The sequence below is a fragment of the Xyrauchen texanus genome, chromosome 20, assembly GCF_025860055.1.
Source record: "Xyrauchen texanus isolate HMW12.3.18 chromosome 20, RBS_HiC_50CHRs, whole genome shotgun sequence".
Lineage (NCBI taxonomy): Eukaryota > Metazoa > Chordata > Actinopteri > Cypriniformes > Catostomidae > Xyrauchen > Xyrauchen texanus.
Window position 1 is genome coordinate 2390028 of NC_068295.1, and position 26072 is coordinate 2416099.

Sequence of the window (26072 nt, forward strand, 5' to 3'; positions counted from 1 at the left end):
GCTGCCTTTACTGGTAAATGTACCACATGTGCTTGTAACAATTAAGGATGGCAAAGGAGGAAGCTGGGACCGGCTTGACAAACACAGACATTTAATAACACTTTTCAGTGTATAAAGAAACAAAAACACGCTCTACTTTACGGCCAGCTACTTCAAATCATAAAATACCCACAAGAACGTGGGCAAGCTACGTCTGCCGATGTCTCCTCTCCTTAAATACTCCCGCCTCCCTCGCTGGAAGTCATTCAGCTCTGCCTAGTCGCCGCTCGGCTCCGCCCTGCTCACCACAGTGCTGTTCACACATACCATCAAAATGGACATTTATAGGTACCTATGATTTAGGGAAATTGCCAGAGCAAAATTTGCCAGCATTTTCAAAAGGTTGTGTTCACACATGACCTCAGACGTGACAATTGCAGTAAATTTTCTGGAAAACGCTGCGTGTGAAAGGGGCAGATTCAAGCGATAGCATATGAGTTTGAAACGTTTAGTTGAGTTGAGAGTCTTTTTGACGATTAATCAAACTAAAGACTGAGCATTACTGTCAGAAAATGTTAGTACTGAATGCAGACATTTGATTCATTACCCTGCTGTTTACTTCCCTCATATTCATGCGATTCTTCCAATTCTATCTGACATTCAGATCAACACCAACGGGTTTGTTTCCCTGGAGACGCCTACAGCAGAATCAGAGTATCAAGGCAACATGCCGGCCAGTTTTGGAATGATTGCTGCTCTACAAGGCGATCTGGACACGAGTGATGGTGTGGGACAGGTGTACTTCCGCCAGGACTCCAGTCCAGTGCTTCTACAAAAGCTGCTGACCACATCAACAGAGCCTTCCCTGAAGATGATGAGGTGAACCCCATCCATGTTCTGGTGGTCACATGGGTGGATGTGGCATCTCACAGGCCTGAAATCAGAGGAGATGGAGCAGAACACACGAGAAGAGTGAGTTTTACCTTGATTTATGCACATAAACTTTGATAGATTAACATTTATCAAATATATTCCTATAGAATTTTTCACAAAACTTTTCACATAATTTAATTTGTAAATTGGATGGAAATAGCAATTGAAAGTGAATGGATTCTCCATGGGTCGTTTAGTAAACATAATCAAACGTGTGTTTTACATTACAGCGAAATACGTTTCAACTGGTCATTGCTTCCATGGAGATGATGTCATATGCGATTCTGCTCTACCCAAAAGAGGGGATGCAATACCAGTCAACCACCACAAGAGGCAGCAGTTACACAATGCATGCTGGATTCAGTAAAGGACAGGAAACACTCCTGCTCTTTTCTAAGAAGCAAGGACCATATTATCGCATCACCGATGACACTGAGGCATCTGTCAGGAATTTAGCAGAGTACGTTGTTGAAGTTACTCTATGTTGCTCTTATAGGAATAATTCACCCATCCATGAGTATTCTGTCATTATACATACACACCCTCATGTGCTTTCAAACCCATAATTTTCAATCTATTAAAATACATTTTGAAGACTCTTTACACGCTCTTTTCCATTCAACGACAGTTATAGTGTCCATGCCTGTCAAGCACCAATTAAAGTACTCACGTAGTATATCCCAAGTCTTCTAAAGCCATATGATAGCTACTGTATGTGTGACCCAGCACCCAGTCAGATGATACGCTTCATGCTAATATCATGCAAACCACCCCCCACCCAGTCAGATGATAGCTTTATGCTAATATCATGCAAACCCCCGTCAGATGATAGCTTCATGCTAATATCACGCACCCCCGTCAGATGATAAGCTTTATGCTAATATCATGCAAACCCCGTCAGATGATAAGCTTTATGCTAATATCATGCAAACCACCCCCCACCCAGTCAGATGATCAGCTTCATGCTAATATCATGCAAACCACCCCCCACCCAGTCAGATGATCGCTTCATGCTAATATCATGCAAACCACCCCCCACCCAGTCAGGCGATCAGCTTCTTGCTAATATCACGTAAACCCCCTTCAGATGATCAGCTTTATGCTAATATCATGCAAACCACCCCCCACCCAGTCAGATGATCGCTTCATGCTAATATCATGCAAACCACCCCCCACCCAGTCAGATGATCGCTTCATGCTAATATCATTCAAACCACCCCCCACCCAGTCAGATGATCAGCTTCATGCTAATATCATGCAAACCACCCCCCACCCAGTCAGATGATCGCTTCATGCTAATATCATGCAAACCACCCCCCACCCAGTCAGATGATCGCTTCATGCTAATATCATGCAAACCACCCCCCACCCAGTCAGATGATCAGCTTCATGCTAATATCATGCAAACCACCCCCCACCCAGTCAGATGATACGCTTCATGCTAATATCATTCAAACCACCCCCCACCCAGTCAGATGATCGCTTCATGCTAATATCATGCAAACCACCCCCCCACCCAGTCAGATGATCAGCTTCATGCTAATATCATGCACCCCCCGTCAGATGATAGCTTTATGCTAATATCATGCAAACCCCCCGTCAGATGATTGCTTCATGCTAATATCAAGCACCCCCGTCAGATGATAAGCTTTATGCTAATATCATGCAAACCACCCCCACCCAGTCAGATGATCGCTTCATGCTAATATCATGCAAACCACCCCCACCCAGTCAGGCGATGCGCTTCTTGCTAATATCACACAAACCCCCCTTCAGATGATCGCTTCATGCTAATATCATGCAAACCACCCCCCACCCAGTCAGATGATCAGCTTCATGCTAATATCATGCAAACCACCCCCCACCCAGTCAGATGATCAGCTTCATGCTAATATCATGCAAACCACCCCCACCCAGTCAGATGATCGCTTCATGCTAATATCAAGCACCCCCGTCAGATGATAAGCTTTATGCTAATATCATGCAAACCACCCCCCACCCAGTCAGATGATAAGCTTTATGCTAATATCATGCAAACCACCCCCCACCCAGTCAGATGATAAGCTTCATGCTAATATCATGCAAACCACCCCCCACCCAGTCAGGCGATAAGCTTCTTGCTAATATCACATAAACCCCCTTCAGATGATAGCTTCATGCTAATATCATGCAAACCACCCCCCACCCAGTCAGATGATCAGCTTCATGCTAATATCATGCAAACCACCCCCACCCAGTCAGATGATCGCTTCATGCTAATATCATGCAAACCACCCCCACCCAGTCAGATGATCAGCTTTATGCTAATATCATGCAAACCCCCACCCAGTCAGATGATAAGCTTCATGCTAATATCATGCAAACCACCCCCCACCCAGTCAGATGATCAGCTTCATGCTAATATCATGCAAACCACCCCCCACCCAGTCAGATGATCGCTTCATGCTAATATCATGCAAACCCCCACCCAGTCAGGCGATCGCTTCTTGCTAATATCACGTAAACCCCCTTCAGATGATCAGCTTCATGCTAATATCATGCAAACCACCCCCCACCCAGTCAGATGATACGCTTCATGCTAATATCATGCAAACCACCCCCCACCCAGTCAGATGATCGCTTCATGCTAATATCATGCAAACCACCCCCACCCAGTCAGATGATCAGCTTTATGCTAATATCATGCAAACCCCCACCCAGTCAGATGATCAGCTTCATGCTAATATCATGCAAACCACCCCCCACCCAGTCAGATGATACGCTTCATGCTAATATCATGCAAACCACCCCCCACCCAGTCAGATGATAAGCTTCATGCTAATATCATGCAAACCCCCACCCAGTCAGGCGATAAGCTTCTTGCTAATATCACGCAAACCCCCTTCAGATGATCGCTTCATGCTAATATCATGCAAACCACCCCCCACCCAGTCAGATGATCGCTTCATGCTAATATCATTCAAACCACCCCCCACCCAGTCAGATGATCGCTTCATGCTAATATCATGCAAACCACCCCCCACCCAGTCAGATGATCGCTTCATGCTAATATCACGCACCCCCGTCAGATGATCGCTTATGCTAATATCATGCAAACCCCCGTCAGATGATACGCTTCATGCTAATATCAAGCACCCCGGTCAGATGATCGCTTCATGCTAATATCATGCAAACCACCCCCACCCAGTCAGGCGATACGCTTCTTGCTAATATCACATAAACCCCCTTCAGATGATCGCTTCATGCTAATATCATGCAAACCACCCCCCACCCAGTCAGATGATCGCTTCATGCTAATATCATTCAAACCACCCCCCACCCAGTCAGATGATCGCTTCATGCTAATATCATGCAAACCACCCCCCACCCAGTCAGATGATCGCTTCATGCTAATATCACGCACCCCCGTCAGATGATCGCTTTATGCTAATATCATGCAAACCCCCGTCAGATGATCGCTTCATGCTAATATCAAGCACCCCCGTCAGATGATCGCTTTATGCTAATATCATGCAAACCACCCCCCACCCAGTCAGATGATACGCTTCATGCTAATATCATGCAAACCACCCCCCACCCAGTCAGACGATCAGCTTCTTGCTAATATCACGCAAACCCCCTTCAGATGATCGCTTCATGCTAATATCATGCAAACCACCCCCCACCCAGTCAGATGATCGCTTCATGCTAATATCATGCAAACCACCCCCACCCAGTCAGATGATCACTTCATGCTAATATCATGCAAACCACCCCCCACCCAGTCAGATGATCGCTTTATGCTAATATCATGCAAACCCCCACCCCACCCAGTCAGATGATCGCTTCATGCTAATATCATGCAAACCACCCCCCACCCAGTCAGATGATCGCTTCTTGCTAATATCACGCAAACCCCCTTCAGATGATCGCTTCATGCTAATATCATGCAAACCACCCCCCACCCAGTCAGATGATCGCTTCATGCTAATATCATGCAAACCACCCCCACCCAGTCAGATGATCGCTTCATGCTAATATCATGCAAACCCCCCGTCAGATGATCGCTTTATGCTAATATCACGCAAACCCCTCCTTCAGATGATCGCTTCATGCTAATATCATGCAAACCACCCCCCCCACCCAGTCAGATGATCGCTTCATGCTAATATCATGCAAACCACCCCCCCCACCCAGTCAGATGATCGCTTTATGCTAATATCATGCAAACCCCCACACCCAGTCAGATGATCGCTTCATGCTAATATCACGCACCCCGTCAGATGATCAGCTTATGCTAATATCATGCAAACCCCCCACCCAGTCAGATGATCGCTTATGCTAATATCATGCAAACCCCGTCAGATGATCGCTTCATGCTAATATCAAGCACCCCCGTCAGATGATCGCTTCATGCTAATTTCATGCAACCCCCCACCCAGTCAGACGATCGCTTCTTGCTAATATCATGCAAACCCCCGTCAGATGATGGCTTCATGCTAATATCACGCACCCCCGTCAGATGATCGCTTCATGCTAATATCACGCACCCCCGTCAGATGATCGACTATGCTAATATCATGCAAACCCCCCACCCAGTCAGATGATCGCTTCATGCTAATATCATGCAAACCACCCCCCACCCAGTCAGATGATCAGCTTCATGCTAATATCACGCACCCCCGTCAGATGATCGCTTTATGCTAATATCATGCAAACCCCCCACCCAGTCAGATGATCGCTTCATGCTAATATCATGCAAACCACCCCCAACCAGTCAGATGATCGCTTCATGCTAATATCACGCACCCCCGTCAGATGATCGCTTTATGCACATATCATGCAAACCCCCCACCCAGTCAGATGATCGCTTCATGCTAATATCGCGCAAACCCCCACCCCCGTTCTTCAAACGTCTCATTTTGTGCTCCACAGAAAACACAATAACAGCATGCAGGTTTACAACGACATGTGAATAAATAATGACAGAATTTTTGTTCTAGGGTTAAACTATTCCTTCAACTCTTCTGTGTTCCAAAGACAGCATTTCCAATATTTAGAAGTGTAAATATAACCTGGAGGCTTTGATAAAATTGGACTGTCTTTCAGGAAGACCAACTCTGGAAAGCGCGGCGTGTGGGTGTATGAAATCGGAACGTCTCCTCACTTTACAAATGTCGCTCCAGGAGAGGTGCCGGATCTACCTTTAGATTCACATCAATCCAAGGGCACAAGAACCCATAACCAGCAACACCAGGTTCAGGTGTATCCTGACGCTCAGGAGGCGTCACGTCCAGCGCTGTACCAGCACAACCAACACAAAAACATGGATGGAGTTTATGATCGTCCAGAACACCCTCCACCTCTCCAAGTGATGACCATTCAGTTTACACCTGAAGACCCACTGGTTGTGGAAATCGAAAATGATGACAACATTCAGGTTGATGGTCAGCATCAAACTATTTATTTGCAAGACTGCTAAAAATAATTTTCTTGATTATTATTTCTGTCTCATTTTCCCGTTTGTCCGATTTGTTTCTTGAGGGTGGCGAGATTCACCTGCTTGCATGTGAAGCATCTGAGACATGTAAATGAACAGTCACAGTTTGTTTTGTTGTTACGTGCCATCATGATACTGCAATAATAGACTGGTGTGCCGCACAGTGTCATTTAAACGGTCCGCATATCAGAGACGTGTTTCAGCTCATAATGTTAAAGTGTTCGTCTGTTTCATTCTCCATCTCTCTCCTCAACAGTTCCCTTTAACTTTAACTGTCTTGTCTAATGATAAAAAGGTAAATATCTATAAAACTAATATCATATACTGTCTGCTAATATGCGCATATTATCAGATGGTATAATCCTTAAAACAGATTGTAACAGTTAAAGGAAGGGCAAGGAGGAGGCGGGAACCGGCTGAACAGTCAATGTACCTTTTAATGTAATACTCAACATAAACACACATATGCTGCACGGGCGCGTGCATCTCGCCATCTTGAACTGAGGCTCCCCTTTATCTCACTCTCCTGGTGATCATCTGATTCAGTGCACGGCCCGACACGCAACACTGATGTAATAAACAAACCTCACAAAACTTGAGCAATCCAGCATCCTGTGGAACGCTCATTTATTGACCTTTGAAGCACGTATTCTAACAGTCTCTCCTCATCAGTTCCCTGTAACTTTTCTAATGATCAAAGGCAAATATCAATACAAATTCTATTATATACTATTTGCAAATATGCAGTTATCTAATTTAAACAGATGCAATTCATGAGCCTCACGAAAATCCAGCGTTTTCTTCCCATCGAGCGCTCGTCTAATATGTTCCTCTGAAGCGTGTTTTCTATCAGCCAGAATCAAAAACTTCAGGATCAGGATCAAAAGGTCCTCTAATTCATAAATCATGACAGTCAGTCCATGACAATCCAAGCAGGCGATTCAGGCCGTTTAAACTGTCAGGAGATGGATCCGCACTAGTGCGCCACATGTGCTATAAGTAAATGTTATATTCACTATGCACTGTATATGCAATTGGTTTGATTTGGTATTTTGTTTAGTAAAGGCGATTGTTATTGTGCACATGCCATGTATGGTTGCTGGACTACTGTGTGCACTGTTATTTCTGGAGGGTATTTGTTGATAGCATGTTGCTAGTCCTTGCCAGCATGTTATAGCACGTTGTGCGGCATTGCCAGCATGTTTTAGCATGTTGCGAGGCATTGCCAGCATGTTATTGCATGTTGCAAGTCATTGCCAGCATGTTTTAATATGTTGCTAGGCATTGCCAGCATGTTATAGCATGTTGCGAGGCATTGCCAGCATGTTTTAGCATGTTGCGAAGCATTGCCAGCAAGTTGCTAGGCATTGCCAGCATGTTTTAGCATGTTGCGAGGCATTACCAGCATGTTTTAGCATGTTGCGAGGCATTGCCAGCATGTTGTAGCATGTTGCGAGGCATTACCAGCATGTTTTAGCATGTTGCGAGGCATTGCCAGCATGTTGTAGCATGTTGCGAGGCATTGCCATTATGTTGTAGCATGTTGCGTGGCATTGCCAGCATGTTATAGCAAGTTGCGAGGCATTGCCAGCATGTTTTAGCATGTTGCGAGGCATTGCCAGCATGTTGTAGCATGTTGCGAGGCATTGCCAGCATGTTGTAGCATGTTGCGTGGCATTGCCAGCATGTTATAGCAAGTTGCGAGGCATTGCCAGCATGTTTTAGCATGTTGCGAGGCATTGCCAGCATGTTGTAGCATGTTGCGAGGCATTGCCAGCATGTTTTAGCATGTTGCGAGGCATTGCCAGCATGTTGTAGCATGTTGCGAGGCATTGCCAGCATGTTTTAGCATGTTGCGAGGCATTACCAGCATGTTTTAGCATGTTGCGAGGCATTGCCAGCATGTTGTAGCATGTTGCGAGGCATTGCCATTATGTTGTAGCATGTTGCGTGGCATTGCCAGCATGTTATAGCAAGTTGCGAGGCATTGCCAGCATGTTTTAGCATGTTGCGAGGCATTGCCAGCATGTTGTAGCATGTTGCGAGGCATTGCCAGCATGTTGTAGCATGTTGCTTGGCATTGCCAGCATGTTATAGCAAGTTGCGAGGCATTGCCAGCATGTTTTAGCATGTTGCGAGGCATTACCAGCATGTTTTAGCATGTTGCGAGGCATTGCCAGCATGTTGTAGCATGTTGCGAGGCATTGCCATTATGTTGTAGCATGTTGCGTGGCATTGCCAGCATGTTATAGCAAGTTGCGAGGCATTGCCAGCATGTTTTAGCATGTTGCGAGGCATTGCCAGCATGTTTTAGCATGTTGCGAGGCATTGCCAGCATGTTGTAGCATGTTGCGAGGCATTGCCAGCATGTTGTAGCATGTTGCGAGGCATTACCAGCATGTTTTAGCATGTTGCGAGGCATTGCCAGCTTGCTTTAGCATGTTGCTAGGCATTACCAGCATGTTGTAGCATGTTGCGAGGCATTGTCAGCATGTTGTAGCATGTTGCGAGGCATTACCAGCATGTTTTAGCATGTTGCGAGGCATTGCCAGCATGTTATAGCAAGTCGCGAGGCATTGCCAGCATGTTTTAGCATGTTGCTAGGTATTGCCAGCATGTTATAGCATGTTGCGAGGCATTGCCAGCATGTTATAGCAAGTCGCGAGGCATTGCCAGCATGTTTTAGCATGTTGCTAGGTATTGTCAGCATGTTTTAGCATGTTGCGAGGCATTGCCAGCATGTTTTAGCATGTCGCGAAGCATTGCCAGCATGTTTTAGCATGTTGTGAGGCATTGCCAGCATGTTTTAGCATGTTGCGAGGCATTGCCAGCATGTTTTAGCATGTCGCGAGGCATTGTCTGAATGTCTGTACTGAACTTGGTGAATGTATCTTGAAAGCTCTAGGAGTTAATGTCAATAATTTGGGGTCTTGGAAGAATAATAATAATCTTAAATAGTACAACAGTATGTTGACGTTGAACATATTAAGGTTTATGCTTAAAACAAGGAACAAAATTAATTTACCAATGAGGTAGAGAAGATAAGAAAAGAAAAGTTCAAGATATATTCTCTGAAAACAAGTCTTTAGTGTTTTTCCACAATTATTTACTAAGGAAATTCATCTTGTTTTAAGGATGTTTAGACGTTTTTAGTGAAAACAAGACAAAAATGAAAAAAAAAAATATATATATATATTTTTGCAGTATAAAATTGTGTTTAAACTTTCCTTGAGTCAAAATCCTTTCTCTTTCTTTTCTTATTCTTGACATATAGTATTTTCATACAACTCTGGGGAATGTGGGAGACAAAAATGTTCCAAATTTGGTGAATGTCAGAATTATCCAACCGGGCGATGTTGCCAGTGTAAACCTGGATATTACGGCAACGGGATACAATGTGTATCTGAAGGTAGTATATTTCTGTTTTTATTTTTTTTCTCTCTATTATAGTAACATTTTCTTAATAGATATTTAAATGGCTGTCTTTTAAAGGAATACCTCAGAGGATGAATGGCAAAGTAAGTGGCCGAGTGTTTGTGGGGAACTCGCAGGTGGACTTTGCCAATAATGATCTCCATTCGTATGTGGTAGTCAATGATGGCAGAGCGTATGTGGCCATCAGTGCCATTATGCCCAGTGTTGGCTTCTCTCTTCAGCCTCTGTCACCCATGGGAGGAGTAATCGGCTGGGCATTTGCTCTTCAGCAGCCCGGTTTCAAAAATGGCTTCAGCATCATTGGTAAGACTTTTAATGATATGATTTCATAGTGAGAAAAGGTTGATAAGATCCATCTGACTTTTAAAGTGTTGTACCAAGATAAAATTAACATGTTATTTGATAGCCAGTAAAGTAAATGTATTAATGTATTTGTTGATGCAATTTATCCTGAAACCCCCTACAGTAGTTCATCCTACTTCTTCATCTGAGACGACAATCCTCTACAATCATGTTTTGCAGAAGTAATATTAAATTGTTTCTACATTTAAAGCGATAGTTCACCCAAAAATGAAAATTCTGTCATCATTTACTCACCCTCATGCCATCCCAGATGTGTATGACTTTCTTTCTTCTGCAGAACACAAATGAAGATTTTTATTAGAATATCTCAGCTCTGTAGGTCCATACAATGCAAGTGAATGGTGACCAAATATCTGAAGGTCCAAAAAGCACATAAAAGCAGCATACAAATAATCTATAAGACTCCACTAGTTTAATCCATGTCTTCAGAAGGTGTGGCTAAGAAACAGATCAATATTTTAGTCCTTTTATTTTTTTACTATAAATCTCCAGGTTCACATTCTAAAAGGGAAAGTGAACGCGGAGATTTATAGGGGAAAAGGATTAATATATTGATCTATTTCTCACCCACACTTATCATATAACTTATGCTGATGGACAAAATACATTTCTTACTTACATGGTTTTCTTGTTGAACATCCTGTTTCACTCACAAGTCCGATTACGGAAGTTAAATGGGTCACAAATTTTTACTTTGAGACCAATTAACAAGGGAACAGGGTGGGGGCTGACTATCAAACCCAGAGTCATGAGTTCAAATCCAGGGTGTGCTGAGTGACTCCAGCCAGGTCTCCTAAGCAACCAAATTGGCCTGGTTGCTAGGGAGGGTAGAGTCACATGGGGTAACCTCCTTGTGGTCGCTACAATGTGGTTCTTGCTCTCTGGTGAGTTGTGCGTGGATGCCGCGGAGAATAGCGGGAAGCCTCCACACGCGCTACATCTCCGCGTTAACATGCTCAACAAGTCACGTGATAAGATGCACGGATTGACGGTCTCAGATGCGGAGGCAACTGAGATTCGTCCTCCGCCACCCGGATTGAGTCACTACGCCACCAAGAGGACTTAGAGCGCATTGGGAATTAGGCATTCCATATTGGGGAGATAAAACCCCCCCCAACAAAACAAACACGGGCTCGGGACAAATATGTCACTGAAATGTAATATTATATTCTAGGCCTAGGTATATTAATTATCACATAAAATATGAGATCTAATTAATCAGATTAAGAAAATATTGTTGTTAATTCATTAAATTGAAGTATTTGACTTAAAAGATATGAATAAAATATGAAATACATTTATAAGTAAAAATTGCCCCTGAAAATCAAATCCAGGCGAATTATTGCTTTTAAAGGAAAAGTTTAACGCTGTCATCCGGCAGTTTTTCATCTTGCTATCTATGCTTTGAGATGTCCGATGAGTTGTTTGTTGTGCTTTTTGTGTTTTTGTGTCTCTCAGGCGGGATGTTCAAACGTCAGGGCGAAGTGACCTTCCAGCCGGGCGGCGAGCGTTTGACCATCTCTCAGGAGTTTAAAGGCATCGATGAGCATGACCACCTGATGGTGGACACTAAACTTGAAGGAAAGATTCCAGAGATTCCTCGGGGAGCCACAGTGCAGATAGACCCGTACACAGAGATCTACCAGTACAGCAGCAACTGTGAGTGAAACCATGACAACTGCATGACATGAGCAACAGGATTCAGGAAACTGGGGTTTGCATGCTGGAATTTAAATGTATTGGTATATTTGTTTGATAATTGTAAAGAAAACAGCCAAAGGTAAGAGTTGATATAGAGTTAGTGGCTATTTAGGTCTTACAGAAGCAGTGATTCCCTCCAGAGGAGACATGAGACGTTTGTCTTTGTTGTCTTACTAAGATCAAATTTAACTTTGTGATTCTTTTGATAATCATTCGAACTGTCATTTCGGCGTGACTGAATAAACTATACTGTCACATTCCCGAGAATGAGAGCTTTCATTTGATATATGACTTGCCTATTTAAATGCTATGTGAAAAACGTTTCCGCTCATACGCAGATTTATGCAATCACCTCTAGGTGGCGCTCATATGCGACGTGAAGTTTTTAAGGGTTTATTTTGTTATTTTATGTAACATAAATGCAAAAGTGATGGTATTCTATAAAAAGTTCAGTTTCTAAGCTTTTCAAAAAGTATCTTATGTTTTCATTGACTTTTACAATTTTAGCATAAACTATTCGTGTGCTTCTAGCCCCGCCCAGAGTTAAAATATAAATAAAACAATTGCCAATGGGGTAGTAAGAAAAATCAAATAATGTTGCTACTGAAGTAAATGTATCTTGTTTTAAGGATGTTTGGATATTTTTACTGGAAAATAAGACAAATACGAATTAAGAAATGTTTAATATTTTGCACTGCGGTCAAGTGACTACACTACGAACTACTAACAAAAAGTACATTGAAGCTATTTAAAGGGCCAGTATCTGTTTAAATATTTAACTAGAAGCATTAAATAAATAGATCACCCATAAAAATGGTCATGTTGTTCTAAACCAGAATGTTATTTTGTTTCCCATGGAATACAAAAGAAGACATTTAGAAGAATATTCATGCAGCTCGTTTCTGCACATAAATTAAGCCTTAAAGAGGAACAGACAAACATTTGGAATGACAAGTTGTAATTGTAATTTTTGTGTGAATTATCCCTTTAAGCGTGACAGAAATAAGAAATATGCCACATTATCCCAAACAAAATCTGCAGATGGATTTTGCTTGAATATTAGGTGAAAAATCACCAAACTTCTGCAGAAAATGGATTTAAATATGGTTAAATTGAGCTACACTCTTGTTGTAGCTGTATTTAATGAATGAGCATGCAAGGACGTGTACGGTTGTTTGACTGATAATTGTTCCAATTCTACGGAAACCTGTGAGGCTTTTTGTAAAGTTCTCTGAGCACAGATTTGGTGGGCCTCTGTATTTAATATAAATCTCATGGTAATACTGTTATGAAACCATTATTGACAAACAAATGATCTGCTTCTTTGTTACTACCTCTCAGTAATCACCTCTTCCTCGGTGCGGGAGTATGTGATCAGTCTGTCAGATGGCACCACCCAGACCAGAAATTATAAATTCAGAGAGACCATCTCATTTGAGGGCTGCCAGCACGATGAAGCGGTCCGAGCCGAGCCTTCCACACAGATGCTCAGTGTCGACCAGGTGTTCGTCATGTATGATATGAATGCACAGCTCCTGCGTTACGCCATGAGTAACAAGATTGGAGATATCAACGGTGAGGGCAAATGTGTCACACTTACAATTAACTTTAAATCTCACAAAACCTGTCAAAAATCTGTCCTGGTCACCTCAAAATCAAATGAAAGAAATAAGAAATTACATTTTGCCAAAAGAAAGTGAAACCTGTTTTTAGGACCATGAAATTAAACACATTTCATCCCCAAATTCAAATTACCATAATGCAAAAAAAAAAAAAAAAAAGAATAAAATAAAAATTACAAAATAATATATATATATATATATATATATATATATATATATATATTCTTTAAAAAAAACTTTTGGATATTTATTTAGTGAAAAAGATTTCTATAAATTATATATGTTTATATTTAGTGTCAGTGAAGAGCATGAGATGAAATATGAGACAAAACAACGAAAAATCAAGGGAAATGTCACTTTGTTATTGGACGTCATTTCCAATCAAGCTGTTATTTTGCCAAATTATGCAAAAGTGTAAAATATGATATAATTGTGTGTTTTTACGACACATAACCTGTTAGGTATGAAATTATCTATTTATTTTATTTGAAAAAGGTTAAAAATGTAATTTCCAAATGACACTGTTGTGGCAATATTCATGACAAAAATGACATAAATATCCTGTGATGCATCAACATACACTGTTGCACACAGTTAGGAGACAAAATAATTGTTTTATATTTTATTAAAGGTGCAGCGTGTAAGATTCAGAAACTCTTGTTATTAGTGACACCTGTGGCCGTTAAGTGAACTGCAGCCTGCTGCTCGTGCTCGTGCACACACTCCATAGGGACGCGAGCGAGCATCGGCCAAAACAATGACGTAACGTACAAAGAGACTGAACGTGATTCACCGACATCATGCTGACAGATGAGGCAGCGTAATTAAAATTACACAGTTATGATTGTTTCACTACAAACTTTCAGACTAAACTAAAACTACTAATCAGCTAACATAGCGATAGCATGATACACACATACAGCTGCATACTAGTGAGCTACACCAGACAGTTTACTGTTGCACTATTGTATGTCATATGTTGTACTACGATCAAGAAACCAGCGTATTTGTAATTATGTAAGTTTACCCGTCCAGTAAGAAGAACGCCAATTCAGGGACGGTTTTATCCCCAAAACCAAACGAAGGTCCCTTCAGGAATCAAATGCCCTGCCAATGTTCACTCTAGTTTTCGCTCGACCTCGATCACGTTCCCGCTTAGCCAGACGGGATTCGGTAGATAAATGTTTTATTTTTTGGCTTACTCAGAGTTTGTGTAGGAATCGGTGTTGTGCTGGGAGCCGGACATTTGCTGGAGTTCATCTCTAAGATAACGTTACCAAATGTTGCAGTTTGTTGTCACTGTTGAATAGCGGAAGAGAAGCACTCGGGAGCGCGCATGTACGTCACATCCTATGGATTTTCCCGGCAAAACCGACCCACTCCCTTCACACGACCATCAGTCTACAGGCTTTAATAGGCAACCTTGGAAGTCCGTGAAGGGCTCATTATTTAATTTAATTTGCGTTACAAGCCGTTCACACATTGGCAAAAAAAGGTGAATATTACATGAAAAATTTTACGTACTGCACCTTTAATATATGGAAAGTATTCCAAATTCAAAGTAGGATTTTTTTGTACTGTTTATTTATGCTGATTTCATTAAAAATAATTTTATTACATTATTTGTCTTTACTGTAAAAAAGTGAAACACTTAATAAGAAACACCATTAAGAGTAGGTATTATATGCAGTATATATATATATATATATATACAGTGAGGAAAATAAGTATTTGAACACCCTGCTATTTTGCAAGTTCTCCCACTTAGAAATCATGGAGGGGTCTGAAATTGTCATCGTAGGTGCATGTCCACTTTGAGAGACATAATCTAAAAAAAAAATCCAGAAATCACAATGTATGATTTTTTAACTATTTATTTGTATGATACAGCTGCAAATAAGTATTTGAACACTTGAGAAAATCAATGTTAATATTTGGTACAGTAGCCTTTGTTTGCAATTACAGAGGTCAAACGTTTCCTGTAGTTTTTCACCAGGTTTGCACACACTGCAGGAGGGATTTTGGCCCACTCCTCCACACAGATCTTCTCTAGATCAGTCAGGTTTCTGGGCTGTCGCTGAGAAACACGGAGTTTGAGCTCCCTCCAAAGATTCTCTATTGGGTTTAGGTCTGGAGACTGGCTAGGCCACGCCAGAACCTTGATATGCTTCTTACAGAGCCACTCCTTGGTTATCCTGGCTGTGTGCTTCGGGTCATTGTCATGTTGGAAGACCCAGCCTCGACCCATCTTCAATGCTCTAACTGAGGGAAGGAGGTTGTTCCCCAAAATCTCGCAATACATGGCCCCGGTCATCCTCTCCTTAATACAGTGCAGTCGTCCTGTCCCATGTGCAGAAAAACACCCCCAAAGCATGATGCTACCACCCCATGCTTCACAGTAGGGATGGTGTTCTTGGGATGGTACTCATCATTCTTCTTCCTCCAAACACGGTTAGTGGAATTATGACCAAAAAGTTCTATTTTGGTCTCATCTGACCACATGACTTTCTCCAATGACTCCTCTGGATCATCCAAATGGTCATTGGCAAACTTAAGACGGCCTTGACATGTGCTGGTTTAAGCAGGGGAACCTTCCGTGCCATGCATGATTTCAAACCATGACGTCTTAGTGTATTACCAACAGTAACCTTGGAAACGGTGGTCCCAGCTCTTTTCAGGTCATTGACCAGCTCCTCCCGTGTAGTTCTGGGCTGATTTCTCACCTTTCTTAGGATCATTGAGACCCCACGAGGTGAGATCTTGCATGGAGCCCCAGTCCGAGGGAGATTGACAGTCATGTTTAGCTTCTTCCATTTTCTAATGATTGCTCCAACAGTGGACCTTTTTTCACCAAGCTGCTTGGCAATTTCCCCGTAGCCCTTTCCAGCCTTGTGGAGGTGTACAATTTTGTCTCTAGTGTCTTTGGACAGCTCTTTGGACTTGGCCATGTTAGTAGTTGGATTCTTACTGATTGTATGGGGTGGACAGGTGTCTTTATGCACCTAATGACCTCAAATAGGTGCATCTAATTTAGGGTAATAAATGGAGTGGAGGTGGACATTTTAAAGGCAGACTAACAGGTCTTTGAGGGTCAGAATTCTAGCCGATAGACAGGTGTTCAAATACTTATTTGCAGCTGTATCATACAAATAAATAGTTAAAAAATCATACATTGTGATTTCTGGATTTTTCTTTTTAGATTATGTCTCTCACAGTGGACATCCACCTACGATGACAATTTCAGACCCCTCCATGATTTCCAAGTGGGAGAACTTGCAAAATAGCAGGGTGTTCAAATACTTATTTTCCTCACTGTATATATATATATATATATATATATATATATATATATATACACACATATAAAAGTTAAGTGTCCGGGCGCATTGCAGTAATGAGTATAAGGGATGAAATGTGCTTAAATGACTTTAAAATGACATCTTGAAACTTCCAGGATGAATCAATAACAGGTTGTGTTTGACTAAGATGTTGGTAATGTTTTGCTCTCTCTCTCTCTCTATATATATATATTGTTCAGTATTGTTTGCATGGTAGAAACTGTGATTTAATGTATGCATGTATCCGCAGGCGGGCAGACTGAAGAGAACGACTGCTTTACTGGCAGACACGGCTGCGATACGAACGCGGTGTGCCGACCCGGACAAGGAAATCAGTTCACGTGCGAGTGTGCTGCAGGCTTCGCCGGAGACGGGCGCGTTTGCAATGGTACGTAATACAACAGTTCATTGGAAGCCAGGCGCTGCCAATGGATGGGCCTCTGAGAGAGGCGTTTATTTCTACGGACTTTGGCATGACCCCTCCTGTCCGTTTAGCGATAATTAAATCAATTTAAACTATTCCAAAATGTCCCGTAACCTCCTTCCTTCCTTGCAAGGGAAACAGATTACGTCCATGAAATTAGAGCTCTGTCCTTGAGAACTGATTTCATCTCGCTTCCTTCCAGAAGTGGGTAGTTTCCTTACTATCTTAAAATCAATAGGGCAAAATTGTCGTCATGTACGTCTGAATATTCCCCAAGACCTTTTTAAACAACTAAGGATGTGACCCTGCCCTGGCTGCTTAAAGGAAATGACACACAAATGGGACAGATATTATCTTTAAAACCTATAATCATGAGAGCTGATGGATGAGAACTTATTCATGAACTCTTTTACACAGCAGACAAAACAGAGCTCACAATCACATTAGCATAATAAAATAAATCAAATAAATCAAAAGGGGGTTTGTTATATGAGTCCAAACGGCTTGGGGAATAGTCATTATTTTCAGCGAGTATAGATGTATAGATGTTTATTTTTGAAGATGTGTAGTTGGTGTTTTTAGGTATCTACATTTATTACAGAATAAGCAAACATTGGAGATTTCCGTGTTAAATAAAACTCTTTAGTGGGATAGATTTCATGTATAATTTTAAAGTGCTGTTCTTTGCATTTGGGGGCTTTGGGATCAGAAATATATTTCCTCCTTATTTCACATCTGGCTTTTCTATTGAGATGATTAAGAGTGTAAGTTCGTTTTACAGCATTCTTATACCAGACATTTCCTCAGAAATGTACTAGTGCAATGTTTGTCTTTAAAATAACTCGGTTTATCCTAGGCTCATGAATCTTAGTCACTGTGTAATCTAATCATTGGTGAAGGGATACTTTTAATCATTTTCTTATAAATCCTTTGAGGGTTGAGGTCTTTATAATCCAAGATATTACCCTCTATGTCCATAATATGTCCATGGAGTGGTGGTGGTGTAGTGGTCTAAGCACATAACTGGTAATCTGGTAATCATAAGGTTGCTGGTTCGAACCACACAGCCTCCACCATTGTGTCCTTGAGTAAGGCACTTAACTCCAGGTTGCTCCGGGGGGATTGTCCCTGTAATAAGTGCACTGTAAGTCGCTTTGGATAAAAGCATCTGCCAAATGCATAAATGTAAATGTAAAATATAATATTGACCAGATTCCTTTATCCCACCATTCTTCTATAAATAAGCATTTTCTATTTGTTAATGTACATCTGTTGTTCCAAACTGACATATCATGTGGGCTAAAATTGTATTTGAAAATGTATTTCCAGGATACAAGGACCTGTTGGTGAAAAGCTGAAAGTTTCAAAGGTAGCTTAGAAATGTCAAAATCACATTGTAAAATAAATGTTATACCCACACATTATTTTAAATTATGAACAAGGTATTTGATACCAATATTTACATTTACATTTATTCATTTGGCAGATGCTTTTATCCAAAGCAACTTACAAAAGAGGAAAACACAAGCGAATCATCTTAAGGAGACAGTGGTACGAAAAGTGCCATATTACAAAGTTTCACTATCATCAGAATAGTATACAAAACAGATTTAAGTGCAACAAGAACCTTTTTTAAAAAACAGAAAGTGAGTCAGCGTCCCGGATTGAGTTGTGAAGGTCATTCCACCACCGTGGTATGATGAAACTGAAAGTCCGGGAAAGTGTTTTGGTGCCTCTTTGTTTTGGTACGACAAGGCGACGTTCCTTAGCCGACCGCAGGCTTCTGGTGGGAGTGTAGCTCTGCATAAATGTTTTTAGGTATGCTGGAGCAGATCCAGTGACTGTTTTGTATGCCAGCATCAGGGCCTTGAATTTAATACATGCATCAACCGGCAGCCAGTGGAGAGAGACAAAGAGTGGTGTAACATGTGCTCTCTTAGGTTCATTAAAGACCAGATGTGCTGCTGCATTCTGGATCATTTGGAGAGGTCTAATAGCATATGCAGGAAGGCCTGCAATGAGAGCGTTACAGTAGTCCAGTCTAGAGATGACAAGTGACTGAACGAGCAGTTGTGTGGCATGTACAGAGAGGAAGGGTCTTAGCTTCCTGATATTGTAGAGTGTAAATCTACAAGATCTTGCAGTCTTTAAAATGTGGTCTGTGAAATTTAGCTCATCACCAATGGTTACCCCTAGATTTCTGACCGTTTTGGAAGGCAAAACTGTAATTGGACCCAGCTGCACGGTGATGTTGTGTTCAACAGCCGGGTTGGCTGGAAAAACAAGGTTGATATGATGATTTTAGTTTAGTTTAAGCACACCATTCATGATATGGTCAATGGTCTGCACTTATATGGTCTTTTTTTAACCTAAGCGGTATTCAAAGCGCTTTACACTGTGACTCATTCACTCATTCACACACCAATGATGGCAGAGCTGCCATGTAAGGCGCTAGCCTGCCATTGGGAGCAATTTGGGGTTCAGTGTCTTGCCCAAGGACACTCTGGCATGTGGAGTCATGCGGGCTGGGATTCGAACCACCAAACCCTACAATTAGTGGCTGTCCCGCTCTACCACCTGAGCCACAACCGCCCCGCATAATATCAAAGTCAATTGTGTTTAGTCCAACATCTTCATAATCTATTAACATGTCACGTTTCCATATATAATAATATTTGTTTTTCCAAATAAAGTCCCAATTCATTTTATTGATTAACTTAATTTGCTTTGCCGAAATTCCTGATAGCACATGGAACTTGTTAATACCGTCTATGTAACTAAACGGCCCACGGAAGCCTGCTGTTTTCCCCTCCTTTCTCGAAAAATTTGATTTTTGGGAGGCTCTGTAGCACATGCCTTTTCACCTACAGTCACCAAACTTTGTACCCATATAGATCTCATCAAGCTGAACAACTTTCACCATCATAGTTATAGGCTCTGCCCAACAGGAAGTCTGCCATGTTGCACTGTTTGAAAAACGCATGCTCTGGAATTTGAAATACTCCTCCTAGGATATTTATGTGACAGGCACCAAATGTGGGCAACATCATGCCAAGATATTGAAAATTCTACATTGAGAACAGATTATCGATTTTTCAAACAGTGTTGACATGGCGAGGCGATACATTTTTGGTGAAAAATGAAAAAGAGGAAGTGCTCCTATCTTTGGCAAGCATTGTGTGATTTAGTTCAAAATTGAGATTTATGTTTGTATTGGGGGCTGATCACATGGATATGACTATTGTGGGTCACGATCATAGCACCACCAACTGGCAGCAGGAAGTGTGTAACGTTTTACAGACTTTGGAATAGCACTCTTATTTTTATCTGAACTGCTTCAAATGTTTATATAATAATGTCAAGACAGTACAGAAATAAAATTATGAAGGTATTTTTTATATCTTTACTACTATTGCCATGGCAACACATTAAACACTATTATTCCTTTTTATGTGTGGATAAAAGGATCCATACATAAGTATGTTTTTGAGGTACTTGGCATGCTTGAATTTTTATGATCTTTTGCACACACATCAGAATCGTCGGCCATTAGGGTTTGGCAAAGATTCATTCATGGGCGTGTAGAGGGGGCTCTGTAGTGCCAAATAGTTCCGCCCCATCTGCCGGCAGGTCATCCCCATCTACCTGGATGAGGGAGGGGACAAGGGGGAGGGAAACAATGGCCACTTACTTGCTGGTTCTCCGATACGCCGTAGCTTGGTACTCGTCCACTCCTCCACCATCTAGTGGATGACAGTCGCACCTCCCCGGGTGGATCGTAGGCAGTCCTCCGGCCCCTGGTGGACAGAATGCCCCGCCGTGTTTTTGGTGGACAGTAGGGATCTCCCCCGGCCCTGGCAGCGGTAACCACTCCAGGCGGTTGGTTGGGAGCCCCTCCTCCCCTCGTGGTCGGCGGGCGTTCCTCCGCTTCCAGGCAGCCGGGCTCCTCCGTCCTCCGGCGGATGGCCGCAGCTGCTTATTTCGGGTGGATGGTAGTGGCGAGAACCCCACTACTGCGCATCCCTCCTCCTTCCTGGGTTCCGGCACCAGTGTAAAGAGATTAATGGAAAAGGAGGAGGCGAGAACCGGCTTGACAATATAAATAATAGTTTAATTTAAAACTGAACCAAAAAGACAAACACACACACACAGACAGGTGTCGGACAGCTATCCGTAAATCTCTCTCTCTCTCTGTTGCACTGCCATCTTCGGTTGGCCTTTATCCCTCTCGAGGGCTAATTAGCCTGATTAGGGGCCAGGTGTGTGGAATCACGACCCGGCCCTGCCCTCCGTCCTGCCACAGTTTATTTCACTCTTTGTTTACATTACTATAGATTTAAACATTAAATAACTTTTATATAATGGATATGCATAGTTTAATGCTGAAAGTCTGGGACAAGCCTAACATTTTATTTGAAATTTGAAAAGTACCAAAAATAAATGAAGGCCTGGTAAAAAGTTTCCAGTTCAGTTTTATTGATACTTTCATATAACTAAAAGAAAAAAGTGGAAATCTGTTTTAATAAAGATCAAGCCCTGGCACATGAAATTGCTTGACGTTGAAGAATCACACATTATATACAGTATGTAATTAATATATAGTATTAATTGCTCATGCTTTTATTATTGGTCCAGAGAAAGTGGCCCAAACTGAACGCTAAACAATCTCATAAGTGTTTTTGCCATTTAAAAGCATGCAACATAATTTGATCAGTGCCAGATGTCTCAAACATTTCGAAATCAGTTGACAGTGTTAGTGCAGACTTTGTTCATGATTACATGAAAGTAGAAGTCATCTGTTCAGAAGAAATCTAGAGGTTTGGAAATCCTCACTAAAGCCATAGATGTTCATCAGTTTAGTCTGTTGATAAAGTGCTATGCTCTCCTCATTAGACATCGATGAATGCAGGGAATCCCCTCAGATCTGTGGGCCGAATGCCATCTGCAACAACCAACCTGGAACATTTCGCTGCGAGTGTCAGGACGGATTCCAGTTTGCAAGCGATGGTCACACGTGTGTTGGTAAGAGTTTGTAACGCTGCTTTCGTTATTACATTTGTGTCAACATCTGTTTGTATTCATCTCCATCGCCAAAGCCAGAGATCTCAATGTCAACACAAACATTTCTCATCAAGTTCTCCCAAGACCAAATAATCTGAGCTGTGCTATCCACATAAATGTTATATCTCTGTACACTTATTGTATATTAATTGACTGTTACTTGTAGTTAACCATCAGATTGTAATAAGAAAGCTAGTTTTAATCATGTTAAATTGTCATGTTTTGGGTTGTAGAGGTGCACAGGCCCGTGGATGCATGTCGTTCTGGCACTCACAATTGCGATGCTCCTGAACGCGCTCGCTGCAGTTACACCGGCGGATCGTCCTACATCTGCACCTGCCTGCCGGGATTCATGGGTGACGGAAGAATCTGTCAGGGTATATTAGCTCTCTTTACTACACAAACTTTTATTTATATGATTTAAAAGAGTAATACAGTTGTCTCAAGAAGTGTTTGTAGACTTAAGAAGGGGCGGACTGGCCATCGGGAGAACTGGGACTTTTCCTGAAGGGCCGGCCATGAAACAGGGCCGAATGGGCAGCGATAAGCTGAAATGGGCCGCCGCGTTATGCAGAATGGGCCACAAAATGGTGCAGCGTTATGCCGAAGGGGCAGCGATATGGAGAAGAGGACTGTACCCCCCCACCCCCTCCACGCCCAACAAATTTGGGACAATTTCTATGTGAAATCCCGGGACGATTTCTCTTCCCAGTCCACCCCTGCACTTAAGTCACACTTAAAAATGTCTGACTATCAAAGCAAGTGGCATTCATTATAAAGAAAAAGAGCACAAGCACCTTGTTCAAGCAAATTATGTCACAAAATGATGTTTGTTTGGTTGCAAATGAAAAAAACATTATATATGAAAACTTGCTCCGACTTTATACATTCACTAAAAATGGATGCAGAGCCCTAGAAGAAAATTATTTAAAATGCATTTTTCGAATAGCATTCATGAATGCAATGGTGAAATAATTCATATGTCATTATAGTTTGTAGCTGCATTTGACCTCAGTGTGATTATGGAGGGAAAACATTAGTGGCAGAGAGTAACAGCTGTGTACAGACATCTCAACTCCTCTTCTCCTCTGCCTGTTTCACTTCAAATTGGCAAGACTTTCATAATAAATTCAGAGAAAAACAAGAGCAGCATTTATATTGTGGCTTGAAGGCTTGTCTAGCTATGAATGCTGCCTCTTTATTGATCCAATCTCAATCAAATTAAATATTCTTTGGGGGCTTTTGGTTGTACTCTCAACTTTGACAATTTAAAGATCAAAAGATTTTAAGATTTAAAGGTTGGAAAAAGTATGTGAACCCCTAGGCTAATGACGTCAACAAAAGCTAATTCATGTCATGAGTTGGCAAACCTGGCATCCAATTAATTTAACGAGATTGTAGGTGTGGGTTAGAGCTACTTTGACTTATAAAAAGCACTTAAACATTTTATTGTTAGTTTGCTATTCACAAGAAGCATCTGCTGACGTGGACCATGCCTCAGAAAACGGAGATCTCAGAAGACCTACAATTAAGAATTGTTGCTTTGCATGCAGCTGGAAAGGGCTACAAAGTTATCTGGCAGAGTTTAGATATTCATCTGTGCACAGTTAGACAAACTGTCTATAAATGGAGATGATTTAGTACTATAGGTACTCTCACTAGAAGTGGCCATTAGATATTCATCTGTCCACAGTTAGACAAACTGTCTATAAATGGAGATGCTTTAGTACTATAGGTACTCTCTCTAGAAGTGGCCGTTAGATATTCATCTGTCCACAGTTAGACAAACTGTCTATAAATGGAGGTGATTTAGTACTATAGGTACTCTCTCTAGAAGTGACCGTTAGATATTCATCTGTCCACAGTTAGACAAACTGTCTATAAATGGAGATGCTTTAGTACTATAGGTACTCTCTCTAGAAGTGGCCGTTAGATATTCATCTGTGCACAGTTAGACAAACTGTCTATAAATGGAGATGATTTAGTACTATAGGTACTCTCTCTAGAAGTGGCCGTTAGATATTCATCTGTCCACAGTTAGACAAACTGTCTATAAACGGAGATGATTTAGTACTATAGGTACTCTCTCTAGAAGTGGCCGTTAGATATTCATCTGTCCACAGTTAGACAAACTGTCTATAAATGGAGATGATTTAGTACTATAGGTACTCTCTCTAGAAGTGGCCGTTAGATATTCATCTGTCCACAGTTAGACAAACTGTCTATAAATGGAGGTGATTTAGTACTATAGGTACTCTCTCTAGAAGTGGCCGTTAGATATTCATCTGTCCACAGTTAGACAAACTGTCTATAAATGGAGATGATTTAGTACTATAGGTACTCTCTCTAGAAGTGGCCGTTAGATATTCATCTGTCCACAGTTAGACAAACTGTCTATAAATGGAGATGATTTAGTACTATAGGTACTCTCTCTAGAAGTGGCCGTTAGATATTCATCTGTGCACAGTTAGACAAACTGTCTATAAATGGAGGTGATTTAGTACTATAGGTACTCTCTCTAGAAGTGACCGTTAGATATTCATCTGTCCACAGTTAGACAAACTGTCTATAAATGGAGATGATTTAGTACTATAGGTACTCTCTCTAGAAGTGGCCGTTAGATATTCATCTGTGTACAGTTAGACAAACTGTCTATAAATGGAGGTGATTTAGTACTATAGGTACTCTCTCTAGAAGTGACCGTTAGATATTCATCTGTCCACAGTTAGACAAACTGTCTATAAATGGAGATGATTTAGTACTATAGGTACTCTCTCTAGAAGTGGCCGTTAGATATTCATCTGTCCACAGTTAGACAAACTGTCTATAAATGGAGATGATTTAGTACTATAGGTACTCTCTCTAGAAGTGGCCGTTAGATATTCATCTGTCCACAGTTAGACAAACTGTCTATAAATGGAGATGATTTAGTACTATAGGTACTCTCTCTAGAAGTGGCCATTAGATATTCATCTGTGCACAGTTAGACAAACTGTCTATAAATGGAGGTGATTTAGTACTATAGGTACTCTCACTAGAAGTGGCCGTTAGATATTCATCTGTGCACAGTTAGACAAACTGTCTATAAATGGAAATGATTTAGTACTATAGGTACTCTCTCTAGAAGGGGCCGTTAGATATTCATCTGTGCACAGTTAGACAAACTGTCTATAAATGGAGATGATTTAGTACTATATGTACTCTCTCTAGAAGTGGCCGTTAGATATTCATCTGTGCACAGTTAGACAAACTGTCTATAAATGGAGATGATTTAGTACTATAGGTACTCTCTCTAGAAGTGGCCGTTAGATATTCATCTGTCCACAGTTAGACAAACTGTCTATAAATGGAGATGATTTAGTACTATAGGTACTCTTACTAGAAGTGGCAGTTAGATATTCATCTGTCCACAGTGAGACAAACTGTCTATAAATGGAGATGATTTAGTACTATAGTTACTCTTACTAGAAGTGGCCGTGAGATATTCATCTGTCCACAGTTAGACAAACTGTCTATAAATGGAGATGATTTAGTACTATAGGTACTCTCACTAGAAGTGGCTGTCCAGCCAAGTTGACTCAAAAGGCACACCGCAGAATGTTCAATGAGGTAAACAAATAACCCCAGAGTGACAGATGAAGACTTGAAGGAATCATTGGAACTGGTTAACATCTCTGTTCATGAGTCTACTATATGGAAAACAATAAACAGGTATGGTGTTCATGGCAGGACACTGC

The 26072-nt window shown here is 41.4% G+C and overlaps 1 protein-coding gene and 1 long non-coding RNA gene across 2 annotated transcripts in view; both read left to right on the forward strand.

Annotated features, from left to right (window-relative positions):
* Positions 1–26072, forward strand: part of nid1a (nidogen 1a) — a 66443-nt gene that overhangs the window by 18545 nt on the left and 21826 nt on the right. Inside the window, exons 3-11 of the mRNA XM_052150800.1 lie at positions 1143–1372; positions 6001–6338; positions 9666–9800; positions 9884–10129; positions 11648–11848; positions 13232–13465; positions 17101–17238; positions 22168–22296; positions 22569–22712. Of these exons, the coding sequence (XP_052006760.1) occupies positions 1143–1372; positions 6001–6338; positions 9666–9800; positions 9884–10129; positions 11648–11848; positions 13232–13465; positions 17101–17238; positions 22168–22296; positions 22569–22712 (1795 nt within the window). The remainder of the gene's footprint in view (positions 1–1142; positions 1373–6000; positions 6339–9665; positions 9801–9883; positions 10130–11647; positions 11849–13231; positions 13466–17100; positions 17239–22167; positions 22297–22568; positions 22713–26072) is intronic.
* On the forward strand, positions 24092–25356 carry LOC127660518 (uncharacterized). Its single transcript, XR_007972654.1, has 3 exons — positions 24092–24156; positions 24415–24844; positions 25103–25356. It is a non-coding gene; the product is annotated as an uncharacterized LOC127660518 (long non-coding RNA).